This window comes from Miscanthus floridulus, chromosome 5 (genome assembly GCF_019320115.1).
Source record: "Miscanthus floridulus cultivar M001 chromosome 5, ASM1932011v1, whole genome shotgun sequence".
In the NCBI taxonomy this organism is placed as follows: Eukaryota; Viridiplantae; Streptophyta; class Magnoliopsida; order Poales; family Poaceae; genus Miscanthus; species Miscanthus floridulus.
Genome location: NC_089584.1, coordinates 121,869,831 through 121,893,411, shown reverse-complemented (window position 1 = coordinate 121,893,411; position 23,581 = coordinate 121,869,831). Strand labels below are relative to the sequence as shown.

Below are 23,581 nucleotides of genomic sequence, written 5' to 3'. Positions count from 1 at the left end.
ACAATATATCTGAACCAAACCTTGATAGAAAGATACAGTAAGCAAAGACAAAGAAAAACAAAAACAAAGAAAAGAAGATGACCTGAGTATGCACTTCAGAAAGAACTTGACAAAGTTCAGAACCAAGTGGTTTCAGGCCGTGCAAAGAATCACTTGAGATCCAAAGAACAACAATTGTCTCGCGAGTGAAGAGTACAAATCAGGTAGGAAATGTATTAAAAAAAAACCAGTTACCTATAAGCACATCTGAACCTAGGTAAGAGATCAAGCTCCGGTGGGTAGGCGGTATATATTGCATGAACGCGAGAAGGCTATAAGCTAGTATATGTAAGTAATCTCTGAGACGAACAGCATATGTACATAACGCAGTTACCCATTGTCACGCCCTGTCTGGCTCTCTTCCAGTCACCTAGGCCGCTCTATCAAAAGGCATTCCTCATAGCGCCACGGGCCGCCTCTCGCTTCATCTCTGCAGCTTTTCCACTTCCACGGAAGTACATGTATACTTGCTGTATTTCCACAAGTTCAGAATAATAATATCTCGGAACAGTTATCTTCTAGAATAATCGAAACTTGAAGAGAGATTATGATGCATGAGGCATAGACAGCATATTCCTAATGAATGTCCCTACACATCAGTTCTAGGGACAGCAAAAGGTAAAAACATGAAACCCACCTGAATAACAGTGATGCTGAGCAGTGATTCAAGGCAGAACATTCCAAATCCAATGAAGTAAAATATCTGGCAAACACAAATGTGACAGTATAAAATGAGTGAGCAGTTACCGGACCAGATGTGAATTTGCTTACTCAAGAATAATTGAATATATTCGATCAACCAATCAGAAAAAAGGCAAAGCGTCAGGTACTGCCAGGCCTAGGACTGGTGCAAGATGCAAGAGGTCCATCACAGATTTGAAGGTTGGAATGTTGGATCATGTTTAGCGAGGGATCCCCCATATATCAATGGTTTGCTGGTATTGTATAACTTCATATGATGATCCAAATTAACTTGAATCAAACCCCCAGTAAGTTAAGCTTAGACTTACCCCCACAATAGCACTCCTGCCTATGATATCAATAGCCGGCAAAATCCCACTGTACAGACAAAAATTGGAAATGTCTTTAGACATTAAATAATATGAGTGAGCTGTAACCTTAAACAAAGATAATAGTCAGAAATATAGTTGCTACAAAGTTCTTAGCATTTTACTGCAGCAATAGAATTGGTCTAGGTATACAGCCTAAATTTTAGCAGCACTGCCAGTACCAGGTGACCGTTAAAAGTAACACAAAACTAGTTTGACACATCACCAGAGTGGTACATTAAAATCCACTAAGGCTTGTGAAACATACGAAAAAGCCATGCAGCAGTAAATTTTGTCCTAGTGCAAAATGGCACTAGTAGACTCAAAATTCTTTCAGGATCCAAGGCTCCAAGCAGTGCCCTCTTATCCTCAAGTAACTATCAGATTTGTGCATGGCCTAATAAATAGTAACTTCATTTGTACTCCAAATCACATAACACTTACGCCAAAGATTTTCCTTTGAATGGAAATGGAGGAGCCACAGCTGACCAGACACAGAATAGTATATGGATCTGGAAGGGGTAAAGATCATTAGCAAGGAGTGAAAAGCCTTTTTAGTCTAATATATGACATGATGATAATCTTACCAGGTAAAACAAGAAAAACCACCCAAACTTCAAAGCACTTTCAGTCCTGTAATACAAATTTAAATAAACATAATGTGAAATGGAGCAACGTACAAAGTGGCAATGAGCGTGAATAGCCAAGGCAGAAACATATACGCAACCTCATCGCGTTGTAAAGCGGGCGATACCAAAGCACATAGGCCCCAGGGACACCAGAGATGAAGTAGATGATTGCTAGCAACCAGATCATGACACCTATTCAAGCGAGCCACTGGATTAGTTCCAAGTTGGTAGCAATTGGTTCACAAGATGTAGAAATGAAGTACTCTGCCATATGCCCACACCTTCTGATTTAATCCATGCTGCTGTAGTTGCAATGATGTTCCAAAAAAGGCAGGCTGTCAATCCTGCATAACATCAAACTTTGCACAATAAGGACCTTGGTCGAGCAATGCTAAGGAAATGCACAATGGTGTCTAGATCTCGTCTCCCATCTTTAATGTCTGCTAGCATGCTTGTCATCTGGGGCTACCACTATCCTGATTCCAAACTACAACTTGTGAGAATTGCTTTGGACATTGATCGTGATGATGAGAAATTTAAGCCATGCCGAAAAGGAGTAATATTGATTACATGTTGATCAAGGAACGCACAGGATTCACTATCAAGAACAGCATTTTGGAAATAAGGCCCAGGCTTGGATTTGTTTGAAATTCTCTACCTCAAAAGGTATATGCAGTCAGCACAGAGAGAAAATTGAAGTCAAAATTCAGATGAAATTTCTCGGTATTACAATGCCATTTCCCATGTGACAATAACAGTTTCAAATACAACAAGATAATGCTGTGATGCCATTTATTTCGACATAGTGGATGTCAAAAAATGAGGCTTACCAAGTAATTTACTTCTTTCATCAAGTTATTTCCACGATAGGAGAGCAACAAGTAACTGACACTTACCCAACAGTGAAGAAAACGCCAGGTACTGCATCCTTTGTAGGTGAATTGGTATCTCGTTTGCAATGTCATGATGAATAATGGGCATAAAGGGTGGCCAATTCTTATCTTCAATGACAATACCAGCTGCCAAAAGAAAGGAAAAGGGACATATTACTAAAAGTAGTTCTAACATGTAAAATTACTACAGCATGAGCAATAAGCAACACATTAGCTTAACTAGTTATTCTTGGTGAGAAGTGAGATAAATGAAGTGACTTTTGCAAGAATGGAGCACACAAAGTAACATTTCAAACAAAGGAGCCTTTATAAACCACCAATAAGTGGGAGTACTAACAAAAAAGAGTAAACTAAAGTCCTAACCTCTAAAGCCATAGAGCATCACATAAATGACTAGACCACTCGAAGAAACTTCCTATAAATCCCTCATTCACAAACTAACAGTTTTATACCATCACATGATTTATGTCTTCAAATATGTTCTGTTAGACAAGTCAACCCCAGATATAAGTAATAATCTACCTCTGGCTGCAGCTTCCTCCTTTCTTTTCAGTTCCTGAGGATCAAGGAAACAAAGGGAAGAAAATCAGGTCAGCATCTAAAGAATTGAAAATTTAGGTGTGAACGGAACTGGATTGTTCCAAATATATAAAACATCACAGAAGAAACTGTTGATTCTGGGTAAAACTGGTCGACACAGGGCACTATTAGGTTCAGTATATTGGAACAACATGTCACAAAGTCTCTCATGTGAACAACACAACAAATCTTCTACAAAAAACAAGAACGAATGAGTAGAAGAACTGTTAGTAACAATGTGCAATTGGCAAATACATTGCTATCCTTCACCTAAAAGCACTATAAGTGGCTGCATGGAAATGCCATGTTCTCCATGTTCCTCATTCTTTAAAAGTTTCAGCCCAAAGGTGAACTTATTGATGATTTACTTAATGGTTAGGAGCAGTCTGTTAAGTGTGTCATGTCAACTTAAGCTGAGTAGCTACCATATTGCATCATGGTTAGTTAGTTAGTTAGTTACTGTTTCAGTAACTCTGGAAAAGTAAAGTAAACATAATACTTTGCTGGCTCTGTACTGCTATATACTTAAGCTCAATAAAATCACAATATCCAGGAGCCTTGCAAGATATCATCCTCATCCAGCGTATGCCATGATTTTTATCCAGGAGAGTAAATGACTATTGAATGCAGTAGGACCACTTCAAGAATTCGTAAACACATGGTTTGAATTTTGATTAAAAAAAACAGGGTACATAGGCTAACATGCAAGTGCATATTGTGGTTTCAAGTTTCGATCACAAAGGCACATACCCTTTCCCGTTTGTTTAGCTCAGCTTCCCTTGCCTGCAGTTCTTTCTCCTTTTTACTTAGGTCCTACATTTATATACAAGCATTACATAATCAAACAACCATAAACACATCAATGAAAGAATATATGGAATTTATTTTGAATCCAACATTTAAAAGTAAATAACATGACCTCCACCCTTGATCAATAACATTGTACATGACCTTCGGAAAAATTAATCCAAAAGGGAACACATATGCACAACAATTACATACTTAAGAGTGTTGGAATGAAAGATCATGGTAAGATTTTTTTTTTTCTTAGGCAGAACAGATGAAGTAAAATACAGAATCCCACAATAATAACAGAAACAATGGAAGTCTATTACCTTAGTTGAATCAAGAGGTATGTCCACTGTCGCATCACGATCATTGTAGAAGCCTGCTGGTTCATGAGGAAGAGGTGGCATCCGAGAATTAGAAGAGGGAGGTACACTTCCTCCCTGCAGAATAGGATGCGATTGGAAGATCGATCAAATAAAAGTTAAAGAAAACAGGGGGAAGATTAGAACCAGCTGGAAGCTTGGCTTGCATTATCTAGAAGATATCAGAAAACTATGGCCCTAAAGCTCTGAATTGACAGTACTGTAAGTGTTAGATGGAGCACATCAAGCAGGCATACAGAGTCGCAAACTCATGATGCAAGAGCACAAGTAGCCACATGCCAATTTCCCAAGGAGAAAGAACTTTGGCAAAGACCTGATGCTACAAACAGCCCTCAATTCCCTTGTGCCATTAATAATTCTCACCCCCAAAAAAAATGCAGTCAGCCCTCAATTCCCTTGTGCCATTAGCATATTGTATAATATTGATGCCAATAGCCCTATGTGTAAATTCCCCCATAAAATAAGTTTTCACTCATCCACTACAATGAGTAGAGTAGGTCCCTAATATAACCCCAGAAATCCACGGCTGCCAACCCCACACCCTCCAACCCAAGCATCAATTTCCATGTTTAAGCATCTTTTCTCCCTTGAAAACCCCAGAACAGATACAAGCACAGCCAAGCCCTATCCTTGCAACAACTCGAAATCAGCGAGCACCACGCAAGCATAAGCACAAAACGGTACCCCATAACCGAACCCGATCCTGAACCACCAATCCTAGCGCCAACTATTCGGCAGATCCGAGCATCCAGCACCTTCCACGGGTCCCAACGAAGGGTCAAGGCCAGAAACCAGCGCCAACGACCTCAAACCCGGACCCAAACCCAGCTCTGATTCTCTGCATACAAGCAAGCGCGGGAACAAGCTTCCACAAGGCTACTAAGGGGAGCGATTGCTACCCAGCTACAACAAGTACAACGATTACTCACCGCAAAGGGGTTGACGTCGTCCTCCTCGAACGGGTTGCGGTCGTACCTCCCCGCCATGGTTGCCTCCTCCTCCTGCTGCGGCAGCTGAAGCGGCGGGGTCTCCGGCGGAGGAAGGCAAGGCGAAGAGCAGCACCAGCACGGGGGCGGAGTCCAACCTGAACGTGACGGTGGCGACCAACTGCTACGCCCTGCCGCTTTTAATTTAGCAGGTGTTGTTTACTTGACGAAGTGGGTTTGGAATTTCGGATTTGTTCCTGCTCCTTGTGTGCGTTGCGTTTGCGTCCCCGTGCTGCCGAGTTGACTGGTGCGATTTTACGCGTGCCGGTGTGTGGCCGACAGGTGGGGACGGGTTGGCAGCCGGGTGGCCCGGCAAGGTGGAACAAAATGGCGGTACGACCGCAATGGCGTCTCTTTCAACTCTGCAGGACAAGATAGCTGTTAGCGATTATCAACGGGTACTGGCAGGTTTAATTGTTCATTAACGAAAGAAGCTTTCAAGTTTACGTACGCTGGGCCCTGATTATATTGGAGTATATTTACAACTGGTAATGTTTCTCGCTAAGCAACAAGCAAACTGAATTTCCAGGCTAAACAAATGGAATCCCAGACGGAACGTTACTTTGTCCTGGCATGTCACCCACAAACTAAACAAATATGCCACTGGACTGAAACCGTGGGGGGGGGAAACGTATCATTTCTTGATACACGGCAGAACGGTTTGCAACTACCCAGAAAAGTCATAAAAATGTAATATAAATAAAGGAGAGAATGTGCTAAGGTTGTTTCTTGTATCCTTAAAATAATGCTGAAGACAATGCTAGGCCTGGACATATTCGCGTGCTAGGCCATGTAACAGCCAGTTTGGTATATCAAATCCAAGTCAAACCGAGCATTGGCCATTCCTCATCCGTTCAAACTGTACTGGGTTACGACTACACTGGAATGATCAATCACTACATGCTACATGAACCATCCTATCACCTGCGGCGTAACCAAAATGATCCCCTTTGTGATTGTTTCCTTTCAACTAGGATTTGTTCAGGGCTGCCCATACAGCAGATGCGGCTAATTACAGACTGACGCACGGCCAGGCTCACATATCCAACAGGGGACCGGGCTGAATGCCAGCCCAAGTCAAAACACAATTACATGACCCACTTGCAAAGCTATGACAAAATACAAGCTACACAACTGTGGGCACTTTTCGCCAAAAAGAATGGTATCTACTCTGTCGTATACATGAACTTCATCCGACCTAGATCACCACCAAATTTTGCAATGAAAGACTTAGTTCTTGAGCAAGTTGTGCAGCTTGACCACCCCGCCTGTACCAAAAAGGAAAAGAACAACATCAGGGGGGAAAAACAATGTCCCATTGCAGCAACTGATACAGAATTGAGAAATGGAGCGAAAGATGGTGTGTAAAGTGAAAGGGAGAGAGTTACATAATCAATGGATTCAAAGTTTGTTGAATCTTTTGCAAATGGTTAAAGCACCGTGTGCAACGTTGCAACCTGCATTAGAAAAGCAAGGTTTAGTGACTTCTGTCTTCTATGGTTTGATTTAGTACAACAGTCTCTCATGACATCTAGTATAATCCAGCTTATAGGTGTGGAAGAAATAAGCTGGGTCCAGGGCAGCTTATAGGATTATATAAGATGGGGTGCCTGGATTATATAAGCTAATTAGAATGTTTGTTGATCACTTGAGCTTGTATAAGCAGGATTATACAAGATGGGGGTAAACAAGCAGGTCCTAAGTTTTGCAGCTAATGAGCTGACAATACCTCTGCTCAGCCTGAATGTTAACTCCAACACCTAAATTTGCTGATAATGTTGAATGAATTACTGGTCCAAAAATCTTTATAAGATCCAATAACATTTCCAAAGAAACCGTAGCATGCCTGCAAATTTGAGGCAAAGTAATGGCATTTTGTGAGACACGGTTACTGCTCAATCAATTGTTTTTTCCCCCTAATGTAGGATGCCAATATTTGCATGAGTCAGAGATAATGAAGAATATTGGCATGGGATGTTCTCTCTTTCAAATAAGGATAGACTTACAATCAAATAAAACATCCAACACATTACCTTTCAGTCTTGCTACACAGTAACCCAGAAAGAACAGGCAGAAAGCTTGAGAAAATTTCCAGGTTGAAAAGATCAAGCTTCCCTTTGAGAGCACTAACAACATCAGCTTGAACCTGTCATAATCTCAACAATCAGTAGCTAAAAAGGAAAAAAAAAGATTAAGGTACAGCCATGCAAAATCATCATACATCTTAAAGAAACTTACAGCATTGTCAGGTACCTTTGCCACTGCAGCGATTGCTCCTTTGATACCACTTTGTTCAAAGACATGCCGCATCATCTGAGTACATAGAACACAAATTATATCGGTTCATCACAGAATAAATGTAGGAGGCTGATCAGCATTACTTCAAAAGGAGCATGTGTATTCTGTACATGAGCCTAAAGGATGTGAAAGATACTAGACTATACCACAGAATAAGTTTACATGTTCACAATTTGCCACTAATGTCACACTAACATGTCAAACTTGCCTAAGGTAAAGTGTGGCTAGCAACCAAACACCCCCTTCGACATTCTAATTATATTGAAAAACTAACCAGCATGATTTTTCCTTCATGACATCTTCTCTATTTGTTGGATGTAAGTTCACAGAGAATTCAATGAAGCTGTTATGGCAAGTGGACCGGTCCTCTACCGGTCTGCTCTCCATAACAGAAGCACATGAACTGGTAAACAGCAGTCAGCAAGTAAATAACAGGAGTCACCTCTAGCTTTGTCAACCGAAGTTTTACAGCATTTATGAATTCATCATGGTTCCGCACTAAATTGACAGGAGCCATCATCTCATCCACTGTTGACAGATCCTTTTCATATGTTGTACTTGGTTCTGCCTGTTAATTGCAATCATCACCAAATTTGAACAGCCAAAGATTTTTTGAGAATGTTACATAGCATGAACAAATAAAAGTTGACCAAGTTGAACAATGTTCGAGTTGTATTCTGTACTAGTAGCTTATGAATGTTTCAGGATCACTTTAATCTCCTATCCAGTTCAAAAAAAAACTTTAATCTCCAATGGGAATACGGGATAAATTCCCTAAACATTAAACTATTAAAGCACAATCTGTCCCAGCATTCTGTATCTAGTTTGTGAAAATACTTTCTGTCATTACTTCTTTCTGTAAAGGAAAGTACACTTTTGGCCATCGAACTACCGCTCATGTCCAATTTTGGCCATCGAGTCCAAAACCAGACATCTTTGGCCATCAAACCATCAAAACCAGACAGCTTTTCAAAGGTGATTTTGCCTATATGTGTATTTTTCTAAATAAAAATATGGTTAAATCTCTAAAAATTCATAACAAATTCATTTTAAATAAAAATACAAAACAGGTACCAATTTTTGTTCTAAAAATACAATCTATCTATTGGTACTCTATTTAGAATTCTTTGGATCTGACTTGTTCCTGTTGCTACTGTTTTATTGCTCGTGGGCACAACCGTTATTTATTTAAATTATCATTTTGCGCTTTACTTTATGTTGATTGCATGATGTATGCGCCCTGCCTTATTAATTATCGTTTTGCGCTTTAATTTATGTTGATCACATGATGTTTGAGCACCTGCCTTATTTGAAACCTATGACCTAGTCAAGCGATCAAAATAAAGTACAGCACTAGCCATGCAGTGCCTAAATTAGGATCTATATGTGGTGGAACATGGCATCTGTGAGGTTAGTGTCACCTTCGAGAGAATCCATTGGATACTTTTGGTTGAGCTCCTGGTTTAATAAAGCACAAAACGATAATTTAAATAAATAGCGATTGCTACTACGAGCAATAAAACACTAGCAACCTTTGAAACCAGCCTTTTGCAAAAGTTGTCAGATTTTGATAGTTTGATGCCAAAGATAAAAATAGACTTCTTCCTTCTCTAAATGCATGTGGCAGTCGGGACTCAAAAGATTCAGAGTTCACATCATTATAACTAGTATAAAAATATGAAAATGAAATAAGATCCAATGTAGCTGCAAAATTACTATAGCAAGTAAAAATACGGAAAAAATAGATAAGATCCAGTGTAGCTGCAGTAGTTTAAGCAAAACAGTTGTAATTCTTAGGCATGGCCAAGACTAGGAGAGCACATAGGACTAAAGATACCACAATACAAGTGGATCAAGATGAGGTACAATCAACTATGAATAACTATACTCAAAACGTATGGATACATACCAGATGGGACGGAGGGTTGTCATTTCTTGATGCCCGATCACCATAAGAACCAATTTGTGGTGAATAATCAGTGCTAGAAGACTCTCTCTTTTCCCATCTCTCAACAAGAGACTTTGTTTTCCCCACTGGCACAGCAACTGAAAGGAGTTCACACTATCATTAGAAAGCTATTTTTAGGCCATGAAGAATCCTTGACAACATCAATTAATATGCATACGCACCTCCTCTAACATATTTGACCTTGCCAGTCTCTGTTGTTGAGCATGGAGATTCAAAGGCTGCATGAAACAGAGTTCTACTGTTACATTACCATACTAGCAAAACAGCAGGTCCATGTTTAAGAACAAAGAGAAAAGGCTATACATTTATCATCATTTAACTGCAGAGAATGGTCCAGCGACACCGTTCTGTCCATCTTTTCTGCTATTTGTGCAATACCTTTATTATCCACATCGCCAAATTCTTCTTTCTTGTAATATGGAGTTAGCCCAAAGGAGAATTTTAAGCCAGACAAACCCTCTGAGCAAACATCAGGTTCAGTGAATATTGATGAGCTATCACTATCAGCAGCACTGCCACTAAGTGAGGGCTTTCTTTTGTGAACAGGTCGAAAATCATCTGGGACTGCAGCTGTGTCTCCAGTCCCTCTACGAACATTGCTTACTGTTTTGTCCTCTAAAATGTCTCTGGGCACAACAACAGGTGCAGAAACAGCCTGAGACGTAGTGTAAATATCTTTCACTAAAGCTGATTCTGTAAGATTGCTTTTCTTAGCAGTTGCAGAATTATTAGCTATCACTGCACGAGATGTTAATGAAATGTCTCTCTGCCCAAAATTACGTTCCACAATTTTTGGGTTGGTGGAAGGACTATCAACAAGCTTCATACGCCTCATCGGGGTAGAACCCTGAACAGATGATTTTAAAGACGAAGCAGGTCTTCGTGGAATAGTACTGCTCCTATCTTTCTTGATCTTATCTGTACTTGCTGGAGTCAAATGTGAACCACGAACCCTGCTTTCAGCTGCTATCACAGAAGAAAGAGAGGAGGGAAAGGTCGTCACTATGGGTGCCAAGCAGTAATAAGGAAAAAGAAAAATCTCAATACATATTAAATATATAAACAGTTTGAAACCTACCAATCCCAGATTCCTTGACTTTGTATAAACTTTTTGAATGTGCCATTGCTAAAGCAGGACGAGAATTTGCAGTGCTATCAACTGGTTTCACAGGGTTATCATCCATAGACTGCACAAGCTCAGCAAAAAAATTTGCTTTGGGCAACACACCAAGAGCATAGGGTCCAATGAGCTGGATCGAACAATGGAAGTTAGAAGAGGCAGGAAAATACATATGGCATGGAAAAAATGACACTCACTGATATATCAGCAGCCCATAGACCAACACGGCGTTCATGGTAGGAGCATCCCAAGAGTTTCCCTTCATAAATACTAAGGTCAGCTAAGTTACTCCACCCCATGTCAACAACATCATGGCACCTTACTGGTTCCCAAGAGAATACCTGAAAATATCCATGTCCTCAGGTACCAAGCAAATAAACATCAATCGAGAACCTATGAAAATAGGACCTACCTTTAAGCTTTGGTCTAATCCACAGAAAAGGGTTTTACCATCTGGGTGAAAGACCATAGAACGTACACCGGTACCCTGGAGAGAGGAGTCATGTAAGCTATCACAAAAGAGGAAGATGGATGTTCTCCTCATGTGCGTTTAGAGTAAGGTTTAAGAAACAGGGAACAAGACATAAGTGAAGCTCAGGCTAGATGTCAGACCATCTCTTACAAAACTGAATCAACCGTAGGTAGATGTGAGCTAAAGTACTCTGAGAAAGCTCCTACAGTTATGATTTATAAGAAAGACAAAGATAGTAATACAAGGCCGTCAGCAATAATGTACTGTAGTTACCATGCCTATAGAATATGCACACTAAAGAATTAAGCCATAGTTTGTGGTCTTCAAATTATCAGTTTCATAATCATAAGCAAATCTAACTTGATTAAAACAACTTGCAATACCTCAGGTCCAGAAGAACCTATCAATTCAAAAGTTTCAAGATCCCAAAATTTCACCGTCCTATCAGCAGAGCCTGAAAAATGTCAGAATGATTCACTCATAACACATTTCCACTTCTTTAAATTTCACTTACCTCAGATGTATCCAACAAAACAATTTCTTTTCTAATTAAAAAAATGAGATTTCTAACTATTACACAACAAAGATGTGAATCAAAACAAAGATTGAATTCACTTTTTTTCCTTGCGATTGCATTAGGTCATGCTTTGATAACAAAAGTGATGAAAAAAAATATGCTACGTATAGATAGTTACCTGTTGCAAGCAAAAATTCTTGAGGGTGAAAATCAATACAGCTGATTTGTCCGCTGTGAAACTTGAAATCATGTAGAAGCTTTCCAGCTGTCAAATCCCACACCTTCACAATGTTATCTTCCCCTCCAGTGACAACCCATCGTCCATCAGGAGTAAACCTGATTGTTTTAATTGCTCCTCTGTGACCCTTATATGTGTGTATACATCCTTTTTTCTTTATGTCCCATATCTTCAGGTCTGTATCTGACGAACCAGATGCAAAAAACTCGCCAAATGGATGGAATTCAACAGCAGTGCAACTCGATCTGTGCCCAGCGAGAGACCGCACAACTACATTTCAATTAAAAAACATAAATCATATATTTATTTTCCCCAAAGCATGTCATTATCCATTCACAGGAAGCATTACTATACATGGTTAAACTTGATGCAGTTGGACGAGTTTCTGATGCAGGACAAACTTACATAAATCCGAGAACGCTTAACAGAAATTGTTAAGACAACATTGGCAGGCAATACTATCAGCCTTAGCTCAGTAGAGCCCAACCCCTTTTTCATGGAACCACCAAAGCGCATACGTTAAAAGTGGCCATTCAAGACATTTTGAAATGACTTGGAGGCTTAACAAACATATAATCATGGTTCTACCACAGGCAACCAAAAATGAAAAGGTAACGCAACAGAACATTATCCTCATAGAGCATTTTCCATCTGTATAACTGTATCATAATAAATCTAAAATGAATTTGTGATGAGCCGACATAAAATGGCCATTTTCATTTTATGCACAGACAATAAATTAAGTAAGAAACTATGTTAGGGTATAATCCAACTGCGGGGGGCTTATATAATTATATAACCAAACCTTTAGCTTCCTCCAAGTCCCAGAGCTTGATGGAACCATTTGATGAGCCAGCAAGCACAAGCACCTCTGCTGAATCAAACTGCACAGCCTCCACCGCACTTGTGTGGCCAGACAAGGTCTGTGCAAACAATTAGACACCCATTCAGAAATACAACATGATCAAATTTCAAGGTAGCCAAAAACGATTGCAGTGTTATTGACATAGGGGGCACATACCAGAAGTGGAGTTTGCTTGCCAATGGCCCACAAGTTGACCTTGCGATCATTACCGCCGGTGATGAACACACGGCTAGACTTCTTGCCGATGGACAGGGACCTCACATCAGCATCGTGCGCCACAAAATTCTCTAATTTGGGATGCTGAGTTAAGGAGATGTCAAGTTTGAGCAATGCATATTCCGGACAGTTAACTAGTAGTCGTGGTCCTAGTTACTATTGTTTGCATTGAACAAAAGTGGCTGAAGAATTAAGTAAAACAGGACTGGACGCATGTACTTCCGTTACACATTACTCGTTTAAATAAAAGAAAAAACAGAGCCAGAAATAGCCGAATCATCATAAAAGATATATGCATTCAGTTAAAGCAAAGCAGATTTCGAATTGGCACTATAACCAAAATTGGGGGTAGAGGGGAAAACTGTTCACTGAACCAGTTCCAACCGCTTAAGGTGTAGCTTGGATGCTTAAAACGATTCTTTCTTGACGCCGATTGCCAACGAAGTACAGAGGCGGCGGGAAATTTCAAGAATCTACTACAGGAAACAGCCCAAGACTAAGCGACTACAAGAATCTGGGGGAACATATATTTATACTCGCACTCTACTACCCGAGCAAATGCCCGCCCGGGTTGCTTCACAGGGCGGCGGCTTCTTCCTCCTGCGAGCCAAATCGAATCAAGAAACGGAGCGGCAACTCGAAGACGAAGCGAAAGGATACGGAGCTCGTAGCCGCGCTTCTCGGGGTCCATCTCTCCGGGCTCCCCAGTCCACGGCGTTGGGTGGCTGGCTCGCCCGCGGGACCGTCGCGTCGTCGCCGACGTCGACGACGAGTAGGACTCGGATTGGGATCCGAGTGGTCTTGTGGAGCAGGGGAGGTGGCGAGAGCGCGTCCCTTTGCCTTTGGTTGTTTTTGTGCAGGGCAAGGGGCAGTGAAAACGAGAGGGGTGGAGCCGTGGAGCGGCGTGGGTGGGTGGGGAGTGGAGTTCTTGTCGTCTCCCCCCTCTCGCCTCTCCTACGCGTCGCTCCGCTTTTGCTCCCGTCCCTTTTCTTCTGTACCGACGAGAAGGAGCAGGGGCTAAAAGCAGGAGAAAGATTCCCTTCTCGCAATCGGGAAAAAAGCAAGGCTCACATGAATCAGGCGTACGAAATCAACCGTGGACCTTTCGTTGCTGCAAAATAAATCCAACGGTTGCGAGCAAACTCGAGATACAGGGGAAATGGAGACCAGCAGTAATGGATTCCTCCATCGGTACCAAAATATATGTCGTTTTTATTTTCTGATAAACAACTTTGATAAAATATATATTCAAAATATTAATATTTATGATACATAATTAGTATCATTGAAAAGATCTGTAAATCTAGTTTTCAATAAATTTATTTAAAGATATAAATATTACATATATTTTTTATAAATTAAGTTAAATTTGTAACCCGGAAACTAAAAGTGACACATAATTTGGGAGAGAGGAAGTACTCCTCTTGGGTCTCGGCGAAGAGGGGGTCAAGGTTGGCACGAGCTGAGGGGAAGCGGGCACGTCATCCCGATTGCAAGACAGCGCACCGCCACAGCAATTCCCATCAGGCTGGGCCCACTGCCGTCCCCTGGACAAGGGCTACAGTTAATGCAAGCGCAACTGCGCAAGGCCACCTCGCTCTGGTTTTGTTTGGCAGGGGGCAAGCCGCGAGCGCCGAGGGGGCCGTCTGGTGGGACGTCGCTCGCGAGCAGGCACCAGGCGGCGGCAGGATCTACTTTCCGGTCCACCTTCCCCCCTCTTTCCCCTACCGGACTCCCGCGCACAGACGATTCGAAGCAAGCAACGGAACAAGGAAAACACGCCATGCCCGCAGCGGAAGCAAGCGATCGCGTGGCCGCCAATGGGGACGAAGGCCGCGGCGCACGGGCACATGCTGTGCTGGTTTGGTGCGCCGCGGGGAGGACGGGCGGCGCGGGGTCCCCCCAGCGTGCGTGGAGGGAGAGGGACGGCTTCCACCGCGGCATGTGCCGACGGGGGCCGACAACCGAGCGGTGACACGTGGTGAGCACGAATGACAAATGATTGTGCTCCGCGTTCCCAGATGACGGCTTGACGGGTGGCCACTATGCCCTGCTTTAAAAAAATCCTCGGTATGGCGCGACTGTGGTTTGTTAGGGCGTCCAACGGCAGCTAGGAAATCGCTAGCGATGTGGAGGTGAAAGAGAGTATCAAAGTATAAAAAGAGAAAAATACCTGCCTCGTTCACGTGCCCTTAAACTGATTTGTTTCTTTTTTTTCATCCGAAATAGTGTTTTTCTCACACAAATTTCTTCAGATTGGTTGTACATCAAGACGAGAGAGAGAGCGCATAGTGTCAGAGACTGTAAAATGGTTGGAGTCCGTGCGAGCCTACTGCTTCGGCAGTCGCTAGAGACTTCCAGCCTGTTTGTTTGGCTGTGGCTTGTCGTAAATGATCGTAAATTTTCAGTTAGAACGGTATTTTTCTCTCACACAACCAGCCAGCAATACTTCTTCACGAACTAGCAACGATACGAACTAGCCAACCGAAAGTTGTTCGGATTTTCGTCAACATGGAATAAAATATAATATTTGCTGGCGAAGTCACCCATCGCTACGGGCGCGTGTCCTAGATGATGTAGGGGTAAAAGACAAAAGCAAGGATTATTTATATATTTTTATTATTTTATGTATTATTAGACTCGCTCGTTCCTTACTTAGATTCTTGAATTACGTAAAATAGATTAGCTATTTATTCGTCACTGATGACTACTCTCTCCTACTTTTTTTTCTATCCACGTCAGAATAGCTAGCCAAATAGCTAACAATTGGGACGCCCTTACAAAAAGATTCTAGTCTTGTTAGCATTGTTCTGTTTGATGCGTAGGGTTAATTTTTTTAATCCGCTATTGTTTAGTTCTAGTTTATTAAGGGCGTGTTTAGTTTGCACCTTCTAAAGTTTAGTCACCTAAATTAGCTCCTAAATTTTAGTCACTCATGTTTATCGATGCGGGACCCATAGGATACCCCGCAAGGGAAAGAGAAGATCTAATTCAACTAGGATTCTTTCCATGTAATCTTAGTAGTAGAACTATTAAGTAATTCTACTAGGAAATCTTATTGTAAACCGACTAGGACTCTGGCTTCCTGACTATATAAAGGAGGGCAGGGCTCCTGAGAGAGAGACAACAATTGTACAACACAACATATTACGATCAATCCAACGCAAAGGCTAGCGCTGACTGGACGTAAGGTTATTACTCGATCTACGATCGAGGGCCTGAACCAGGATAAATCGACTGTCTCTTGCGTTAACCATCGAGTTCAGCATACGCCGAAGCCCGAACATACTGCCCCGGGTACTCTCGTGGCAGGCTATCGGTGGTAAAACATCGACAGCTGGCGCGCCAGGTAGGGGCTTCCGGCGATTTTGCATCCAAGAGCTCGATGGACCTCGACAACATAATCTTCCCAACGGGATCAACTTTCATCTTCGGCTCATGGGTCTGTGAGGCAGACAACAACGGCAAGCTCCAGAGCCATCTTTTCAAAGATCCAGATCATCATAAAGAGTTTTCTATTTCAATAACTACGACGGATCAGCTCACCAGAAGATTCGCACAGCTCATAGTATCCGATTCAAATCAGATTTCACGGCCGCGCGTATCCGATTCGAATTCAAGTTCCAAGGCGAAGTGTCATCCGAGTGCTTTCAAGAAACCGAGTTCTTTTTTGGCAAGATTCCAGAGCACAACCCAAAACAACTCGGATTACCCTTTGAGTTCCTTCAAGAAGTCGAGTCCTTTTCTATTTGGGCTCGACAACATGGCAAAATCCTATCAGGGACAGTTCGAAAGATCCTTTAACCCAATGTTTGGGATACCACTGACAGGAGCCCAGGAGGGTCTCGTGCTAACGATAACATCGTAAGACTGTATCATCCACTGGCCAGGTTTTATTCCTGAAGATAGTGGAACCCAACTAGTCGGCACAACAACAACAGCTATTCTACCTTACCAAGAAGGAGACTCGATCTACGACATCGAGGCATCTACTAAAGTTATCAGCGGCTCCGACAACATGAAAACTAACGCTAATAACAGAACGGCTCACACACGAGAAGTGCTCATGGTTCGACGTCCTCGGTCACCATTAAATCTCCCGGAAGCACCCGATGTCAGGTCATCAGATGAATCAGAATCCAACATATCACCCTTTGCCCAGGGCTACGATGGAGAAACCGAGAGTCAGAAATAAGCTAGAGAAAGAAAAAAACAAGTTGAAGCAAGGGTGCCAACACCGTGCTAGGCAGCGTAGGGAAGCTTGGATCAGATATGAGTCAGAGTTGGCTGAGTACGACAAAAGAAAATCACAACGAGAAGTCGAAGGAAGACGCACGGCAAATACGCCTTACGATAAGATTCAAGAAGCATTAGAAGAACTCGGAGCAACTTCACACCCCGGTGAGAAGTATGAACAGCTCCAGAACTTGATCTGTTCGACGATCCCGAGAATGCATGAAGAAAGAGCTTGATCAAGACTACCCGCCAGATCAACAACCCACCGGCAAGAAGATCAAAATCAAAGGAAATCTACTTTCGAAAGACTTGGGCCGGGTGGAAGCCATGACAGAGGAAGTAGGAAGGAACATAACCAAGGTCACCGATTTGAACAACCAAGGAAGACCAAGAGTAGGGTGCCTACCCAGACAACCTCGCAAGATTATTCCCATCAAAACGACAGTTGGCCAGAAGAAGGTGCCGAATCCGAATTCAAAGAAAACAGGACACACGACAGATTCCTCTGTTTCACGAACAGGCTTGCATTGGTATGATTACCTCACAAATTCAAACCGTCTAACCACTCCAAGTATGATGGCAAAACTGAACCAAGGCAATGGCTCAGAATATATTCACAATCAATTGAACTAGCCGGAGGAGACGACGATATCAAAACCCTGTTCTTTCCCATGGCAATGGAAGCCATGCCCCTCCAATGGTTCGACAAACTGAATTCAGGATCCATTAGAAATTGGGAGGATTTGCAAAGAGCTTTTTGTGAGAATTTCGCAGGAATCATTACATATCCAATCACTCATGCAGAACTGAAAGGACTCAAGCAAAAGGGAGGTGAAAGCCTCAGAAATTACTATCGACGATTCGGCGAACTACGAGCTCAAGTGCATGACATAATCAAACGAGAAGTAATTGAAGCTTTCTCTCATGGAATCATGGCTAGGTGGCAATTTCAAGACTTCTACAAAGAAAATCTAAGAAACAACGAAGAATTCAGACGAACAGTAGAAAAGATGATTACCGCAGAAGAAAAAACACGAGAGAGGTTCCCGGACAGAAGCAACCAGGACAACTCGGACAGGCAAAATCACCGAAATAGCAGACATCAAGAAAGAAAACGTAGACCAGACAATACTGTAGCAATGGCCGACAAATTAAAGAAGTTTTCCAAACCTAGAAGATATGATGATATTGAAAACATACGTTGCCCATTGCACCCTAATGGGAGGTACACCATCGGAAATTGCTACACTTTCAATGATCGATACACAAGAAAAGATAGTAAGGAAAACACCAAAGAGGACAATTAGAAAAGAGATGAAGACAACCATGAGGACAAAGGATTCTAAAAACCCAAGGGAACGGTAGCAGTGATCTTCTTAGGGGCTCCGGATTGCAGAAGCAAACATCAAGAAAAACTAACACTATGGACCATTATGACAGTAGAACCGGCTACACCAAGATACCTCAATTGGTCACAATATCCTATCCAATTTACCAGAGAAGACCAATGGACTAGCGTGGGAAACGCATGCCATTATTCACTAGTTTTAGATCCAACTATTGCTGGTATGACCATCACCAAAGTACTAATCGATGGAGGAGCTGGACTCAACATCATCTTTTCAGAAACTCTAAGGAAAATGGGACTACAACTCGCCGGGATGATCACGCCAACAAGCACACCTTTTTATGGAATAGTATCCAGCAAAGCAGCCATGCCACTCAGACAAATTACTTTACCCGTTACTTTTAGAACTCCTTCAAATTACCGAATAGAGTTTATCAAATTTGAGGTCGTTGACTTCGATTCGTCATATCATGCAATCCTCGGACGTCCGGCACTGGCCAAATTCATGGCAATACCAAATTATCCGTACTTACTGCTTAAGATGCCAGGACCCAACGGTATCCTTTCTCTTCGAAGCGATTTGAAGCGTGCTTTTGACTGCGATGTTGAGGCGATCCAAATTGCAGCTAAGGCACAAGCTGATAAGGGAAGAAAAGAAATAGCCGCAATCGCTGCAGATATAAGCCAAGAAGAATTAGAAATACCGGCTAAAAAGTCCAGCATCATCGCACCACCAAAAGAATCCGACGTCAAGCAAATCGACTTAGGCACAGGCGATACCACCAAGACAGCAACCATCAGTGCTCACCTCTCGACAAAATAGGAACTCGCGCTCACCAACTTTCTTTGGGACAACAAAGATATCTTTGCCTAGAAGCCGGCCGACATGCCAGGAGTCCCAAGGGAGTTGGCTGAGCACAGTATTGATGTTAATGAAAACTCCAAGCCTGTAAAGCAACGGCTACGACGATTCTCACCTGACAAAAAGGCAGCAATTAAAAAGGAAATAACAAAACTGATGGTAGCTGGATTTATCAGGGAAATCCTTCATCCAGACTGGCTAGCAAACCCGGTCCTTGTGCAGAAGAAAAATACGGACAAGTGGTGCATATGCGTCGACTACACAGATCTCAACAAACATTGCTCAAAAGATCCGTTCGGGCTACCACGCATTGACCAGATAGTTGACTCAATAGCGGGATCTGCACTATTATCTTTTCTCGATTGCTATTCAGGGTATCACCAGATCGCACTAAAAGAACAAGACCAGAGTAAGACATCTTTCATCACCCCGTTTGGTGCCTACTGCTACAAGACCATGTTGTTTGGACTAAAGAACGCTGGCGCCACGTACCAAAGAGCTATCCAAACTTGCCTTGGGAATAAATTGGTGAAAATGTGGAGGCATACGTGGACGATGTAGTGGTAAAAACAAAGAACCCAGACACCCTGATTGAAGATTTAAAGCAAACCTTTAAAAACTTGAAGAGATGGAGATGGAAATTGAACCCAAACAAATGTGTATTTGGAGTTCCCTCAGGACAACTACTTAGATTTTTGGTCAGTCGGCGCGGGATCAAAGCCAGTACCAAGCAAATTCGAGCTATAACAGAAATGGGCCCACCTAGAAGTGTCAAAGATGTGTAGAAACTAACAGGATGCATGGCGGCCCTCAACCGCTTCATATCAAGACTCGGCAAAAAGGGGTTACCTTTCTTTAAACTACTAAAGAAGACAGACAAGTTCGAGTGGACAATAGAGGCCGACGAAGCTTTCAAAAAACTTAAAGAATACCTCACCTCGTCGCCTGTCCTGACCCCTCCAAAGAAAGATGAAGATATGATGCTATATATTACGGTGACTCCTACCGTAATCAGCACGGCAATAGTCATAGAAAGAGAAGAACAAGGGCGCGTGTATAAAGTGCAACGTCCCATATACTACATCAGCGAAGTACTGTCAGAATCCAAAATCCGGTACCCGCATGTACAAAAACTACTCTACGCTCTACTTATCACCTCACGCAAGCTTCGCCACTATTTCGAAAGCCACAAGATTACTGTGGTGACAGATTTTCCACTCGGAGACATCCTACACAATAAAGATGCCACGACGCGCATATCCAAGTGGGCAGTTGAAATCGGAGCTCTTGACATCAATTTCACCCCACGGAAAGCAATCAAATCTCAAGCCCTCGCCGATTTTATGGCCAAATGGACAGAGATTCAACAGCCTTCATCAGATACAATCCTTGACCACTGGAAGATGTACTTTGATGGATCACTCAAACTAGGCAGGGCCGGTGCAGGCGTTCTCCTCATTTCTCTAGAAGGAAAACAACTCAAGTACGTCCTTCAGATATTATGGCAAGCTACAAATAACGAAGCAGAATATGAAGCCCTCATCCACGGGTTACGAGTGGCAATTACTCTCGAAATAAAGAGATTACTCATATACGGCGATTCAGTAGTAGTCATCAACCAAGTCAACAAAGATTGGGATTACACCAAAGAAAACATGAGTGCTTACTGCGCTGAAATACGGAAACTCGAAAAACATTTTCAAGGATTAGAAATTCTACACGTCCTACGCGATTCCAACATTGCAGTAGACGTCCTCGCCAAGCTCGGATCAGATAGAGCGAAGGTTCCACCCAGCGTATTCATAGAAGAGCTATCAGTTCCCTCTATCAAACAATTCAGTGAAACAACCCATGAAATTCAGGCTAAAGGCGTTCAGATCTTGGCAATCAATACTTCATGGAGCCAAGTTTTCATCGACTACATCAAAGAAAATAAATTGCCAGCAGATAAAGCAGAAGCCACCCAAGTGGTTCGCAGAAGCAAAAACTACGTTCTAGTAGGAGATAGACTTTACAGAAGAGCAGCATCATCAGGAGTACTCCTAAAATATGTCTCATTTGAAGAAGGAAAAGAGATCCTAGATAAAATACACTCAGGTTGCTATGGAAATCATGCCGCTTCAAGAACACTAGTTGGCAAAGCATTTCGCACCGGATTCTACTAGCCGACCGCTTTGAAAGACGCAGAAGAACTTGTTAGAAAATGCAAAGGTTGCCAAATGTTTGCAAGACAAGCCCATGTGCTAGCTCACAATCTTATTTGTATCCCACCCGCTTGGCCTTTTTCCTGCTGGGGGCTGGATCAAGTAGGACCCCTGAAGAAAGCAAAAGGCGGTTTCGAGTACATCTTTGTAGCAATCGACAAGTTCACCAAATGGATTGAATACAAACCACTCATGAAATACAGCGCAACCAAAGCAGTTGAGTTCATCCAAGACATTATGCACCGCTTCGGCATGCCCAATCGAATTATCACATATCTAGGCTCCCCCTTCACAGCTACAGAATTCAAGAGCTAGGCACAAGACTGTGGTTTCAGTATAGACTATGCATCTGTTGCACATCCAGAAGCCAACGGACAAGTAGAAAGGGCTAATGGACTCATACTAGCCAGATTAAAACCAAGGTTATACGAAGAACTAGTGGACTATGGGTCCAAATGGATCGAAGAATTACCAAAAGTAGTATGGGGGCTACGAACTCAAATAAGCAGAGCAACAGGCTACTCACCTTTCTTCCTAGTTTACGGGTCAGAGGTCGTACTGCCCGCCGACTTAATCTGGATATCACCAAAGATAGAACAATACGATGAAGGAAAAGCAGAACACACAAGAAGATTAGAACTCGATAGCTCAGAAGAAGTCAGAGTAAACGCTACCCTCCAATCATCTAGATACCTACAAGGTTTAAGACGACACTACAACAAGAGTACCCAACCTCGATCGCTACAAGTCGGAGACTTAGTGCTAAGAAGGATACAAAAGACTGACGGACGACATAAGCTACTCAGTCCATAGGAAGGTCCGTTCATCGTCACAAAAGTCACCAGACCAGGCACATACAAGTTAATAACCAAAGATGGAAAAGAAGTCAGCAATACATGGCACATCAGCCAGCTAAGAAGATTCTACGTGTAAAAACAACTCAACAAAAAACAGATATGCAAGCCATAAGGGACCAACGTTCACAATCGATGAAAGACAATACTCTTCAACAACATATGTATTAATTTATATTCATGATCAATAAAGATGATATTCATCCACAGCACGTCTTGTCATGACTTCCAATGAGTTGTTTTCATGAAACAAAAAGCAAAATGGCTGAAAACATGCCTGAGCATCCCGGCCGAGAGCAAAATAGCTGAAAAGACGCTTGAGCACGCCGATGAGGGTAGCTAAAAGCTAACACCCAAAACAAAAAGCAAAACGGCTGAAAACATGCCTAAGCATCCCGGCCGAGAGCAAAATAGCTGAAAACACGCTTGAGCCTGCCGATGAGGGTAGCTAAAAGCTAACACCCAAAACAAAAAGTAAAATGGCTGAAAACATGCCTGAGCATCCTGGCCGAGAGCAAAATAGCTGAAAACACGCTTGAGCCCGCCGATGAGGGTAGCTAAAAGCTAACACCCAAAACAAAAAGCAAAATGGCTGAAAACATGCCTGAGCATCCCGGCTGAGAGCAAAATAGCTGAAAATACGCTTGAGCCCGCCGATGAGGGTAGCTAAAAGCTAAAAACTAGTCAACCGAAATTGAACTTCAAAAGACCCTCCAGCTCTTCATTCCGAAAAGCAAGAGGCTCGGGGGCTACATCTAGATAGGAATACTTTTTCCTCAGAAAAGCACAAGTGCCAAGTTTGTCAAGGCAACATTCTATGCCGAGTTGTTTTTACATAGCGCAGATGAATGGTTATCAACACAAAGATTTACATCTAACAAGTCATAGCGTGGACAAAGCACTCGACGGATCACAAAAGGGGAAGAAAAGAAAAGTACTCGACAAATCGAGGGGTCTCGTCAGAATAACGCATAGAGTTGTTTTGTGGAGCAGAGACGAAAATAGGACAAAGTACTCAGCAAGTCAAGTAACTTC

The 23,581-nt window shown here is 42.4% G+C and overlaps 2 protein-coding genes across 6 annotated transcripts; both read right to left on the bottom strand.

Annotated features, from left to right (window-relative positions):
- Nucleotides 1–106: 106 nt before the first annotated feature.
- On the bottom strand, nt 107–5,610 carry LOC136450626 (secretory carrier-associated membrane protein 2-like). The gene is made up of 12 exons (XM_066451168.1): nt 5,291–5,610; nt 4,305–4,418; nt 3,940–4,002; nt 3,133–3,166; nt 2,614–2,736; nt 1,999–2,061; nt 1,816–1,909; nt 1,676–1,721; nt 1,533–1,600; nt 1,050–1,098; nt 677–742; nt 107–509 (listed from the first exon to the last, which is right to left on the bottom strand). Exons 1-12 carry the CDS (start codon nt 5,345–5,347, stop codon nt 423–425), a joined length of 864 nt encoding a protein of 287 aa, XP_066307265.1. The 5' UTR covers nt 5,348–5,610; the 3' UTR covers nt 107–422.
- A 459-nt stretch (nt 5,611–6,069) lies between these two features.
- Nucleotides 6,070–13,950, bottom strand: LOC136450624 (katanin p80 WD40 repeat-containing subunit B1 homolog KTN80.4-like). 5 transcript variants are annotated; one of them, XM_066451161.1, is made up of 17 exons: nt 13,703–13,948; nt 12,983–13,113; nt 12,767–12,884; nt 11,902–12,231; nt 11,590–11,660; nt 11,147–11,221; nt 10,932–11,075; nt 10,693–10,864; nt 9,918–10,580; nt 9,776–9,832; nt 9,555–9,691; nt 8,088–8,213; nt 7,586–7,660; nt 7,381–7,493; nt 7,077–7,193; nt 6,736–6,804; nt 6,073–6,615 (listed from the first exon to the last, which is right to left on the bottom strand). In XM_066451161.1, exons 1-17 carry the CDS (start codon nt 13,731–13,733, stop codon nt 6,546–6,548), a joined length of 2,499 nt encoding a protein of 832 aa, XP_066307258.1. In that variant the 5' UTR covers nt 13,734–13,948; the 3' UTR covers nt 6,073–6,545. The 5 variants fall into 5 exon arrangements, with proteins under 5 accessions (XP_066307263.1, XP_066307262.1, XP_066307258.1 ...); XM_066451164.1 differs by having other exon boundaries at nt 7,601–7,660; XM_066451162.1 differs by having other exon boundaries at nt 6,076–6,615; nt 9,918–10,577; nt 13,703–13,947.
- Between the last annotated feature and the right edge of the window lie 9,631 nt (nt 13,951–23,581).

Coding starts and splice junctions, on each gene's coding strand:
- LOC136450624 (XM_066451161.1), bottom strand. CDS start 13,733: ATGGACCCCGAGAAGCGCGGCTACGAGCTCC. Junction 11,076..11,146: donor GATTAGACCAAAGCTTAAAG/GTAGGTCCTATT, acceptor GGATATTTTCAG/GTATTCTCTTGGGAACCAGT. Junction 7,494..7,585: donor CAAAGGTACCTGACAATGCT/GTAAGTTTCTTT, acceptor AGATTATGACAG/GTTCAAGCTGATGTTGTTAG.
- LOC136450626 (XM_066451168.1), bottom strand. CDS start 5,347: ATGGCGGGGAGGTACGACCGCAACCCGTTCGAGGAGGACGACGTCAAC. Junction 4,419..5,290: donor ACGACGTCAACCCCTTTGCG/GTGAGTAATCGT, acceptor CCTATTCTGCAG/GGAGGAAGTGTACCTCCCTC. Junction 1,601..1,675: donor GGTTTTTCTTGTTTTACCTG/GTAAGATTATCA, acceptor TACCCCTTCCAG/ATCCATATACTATTCTGTGT.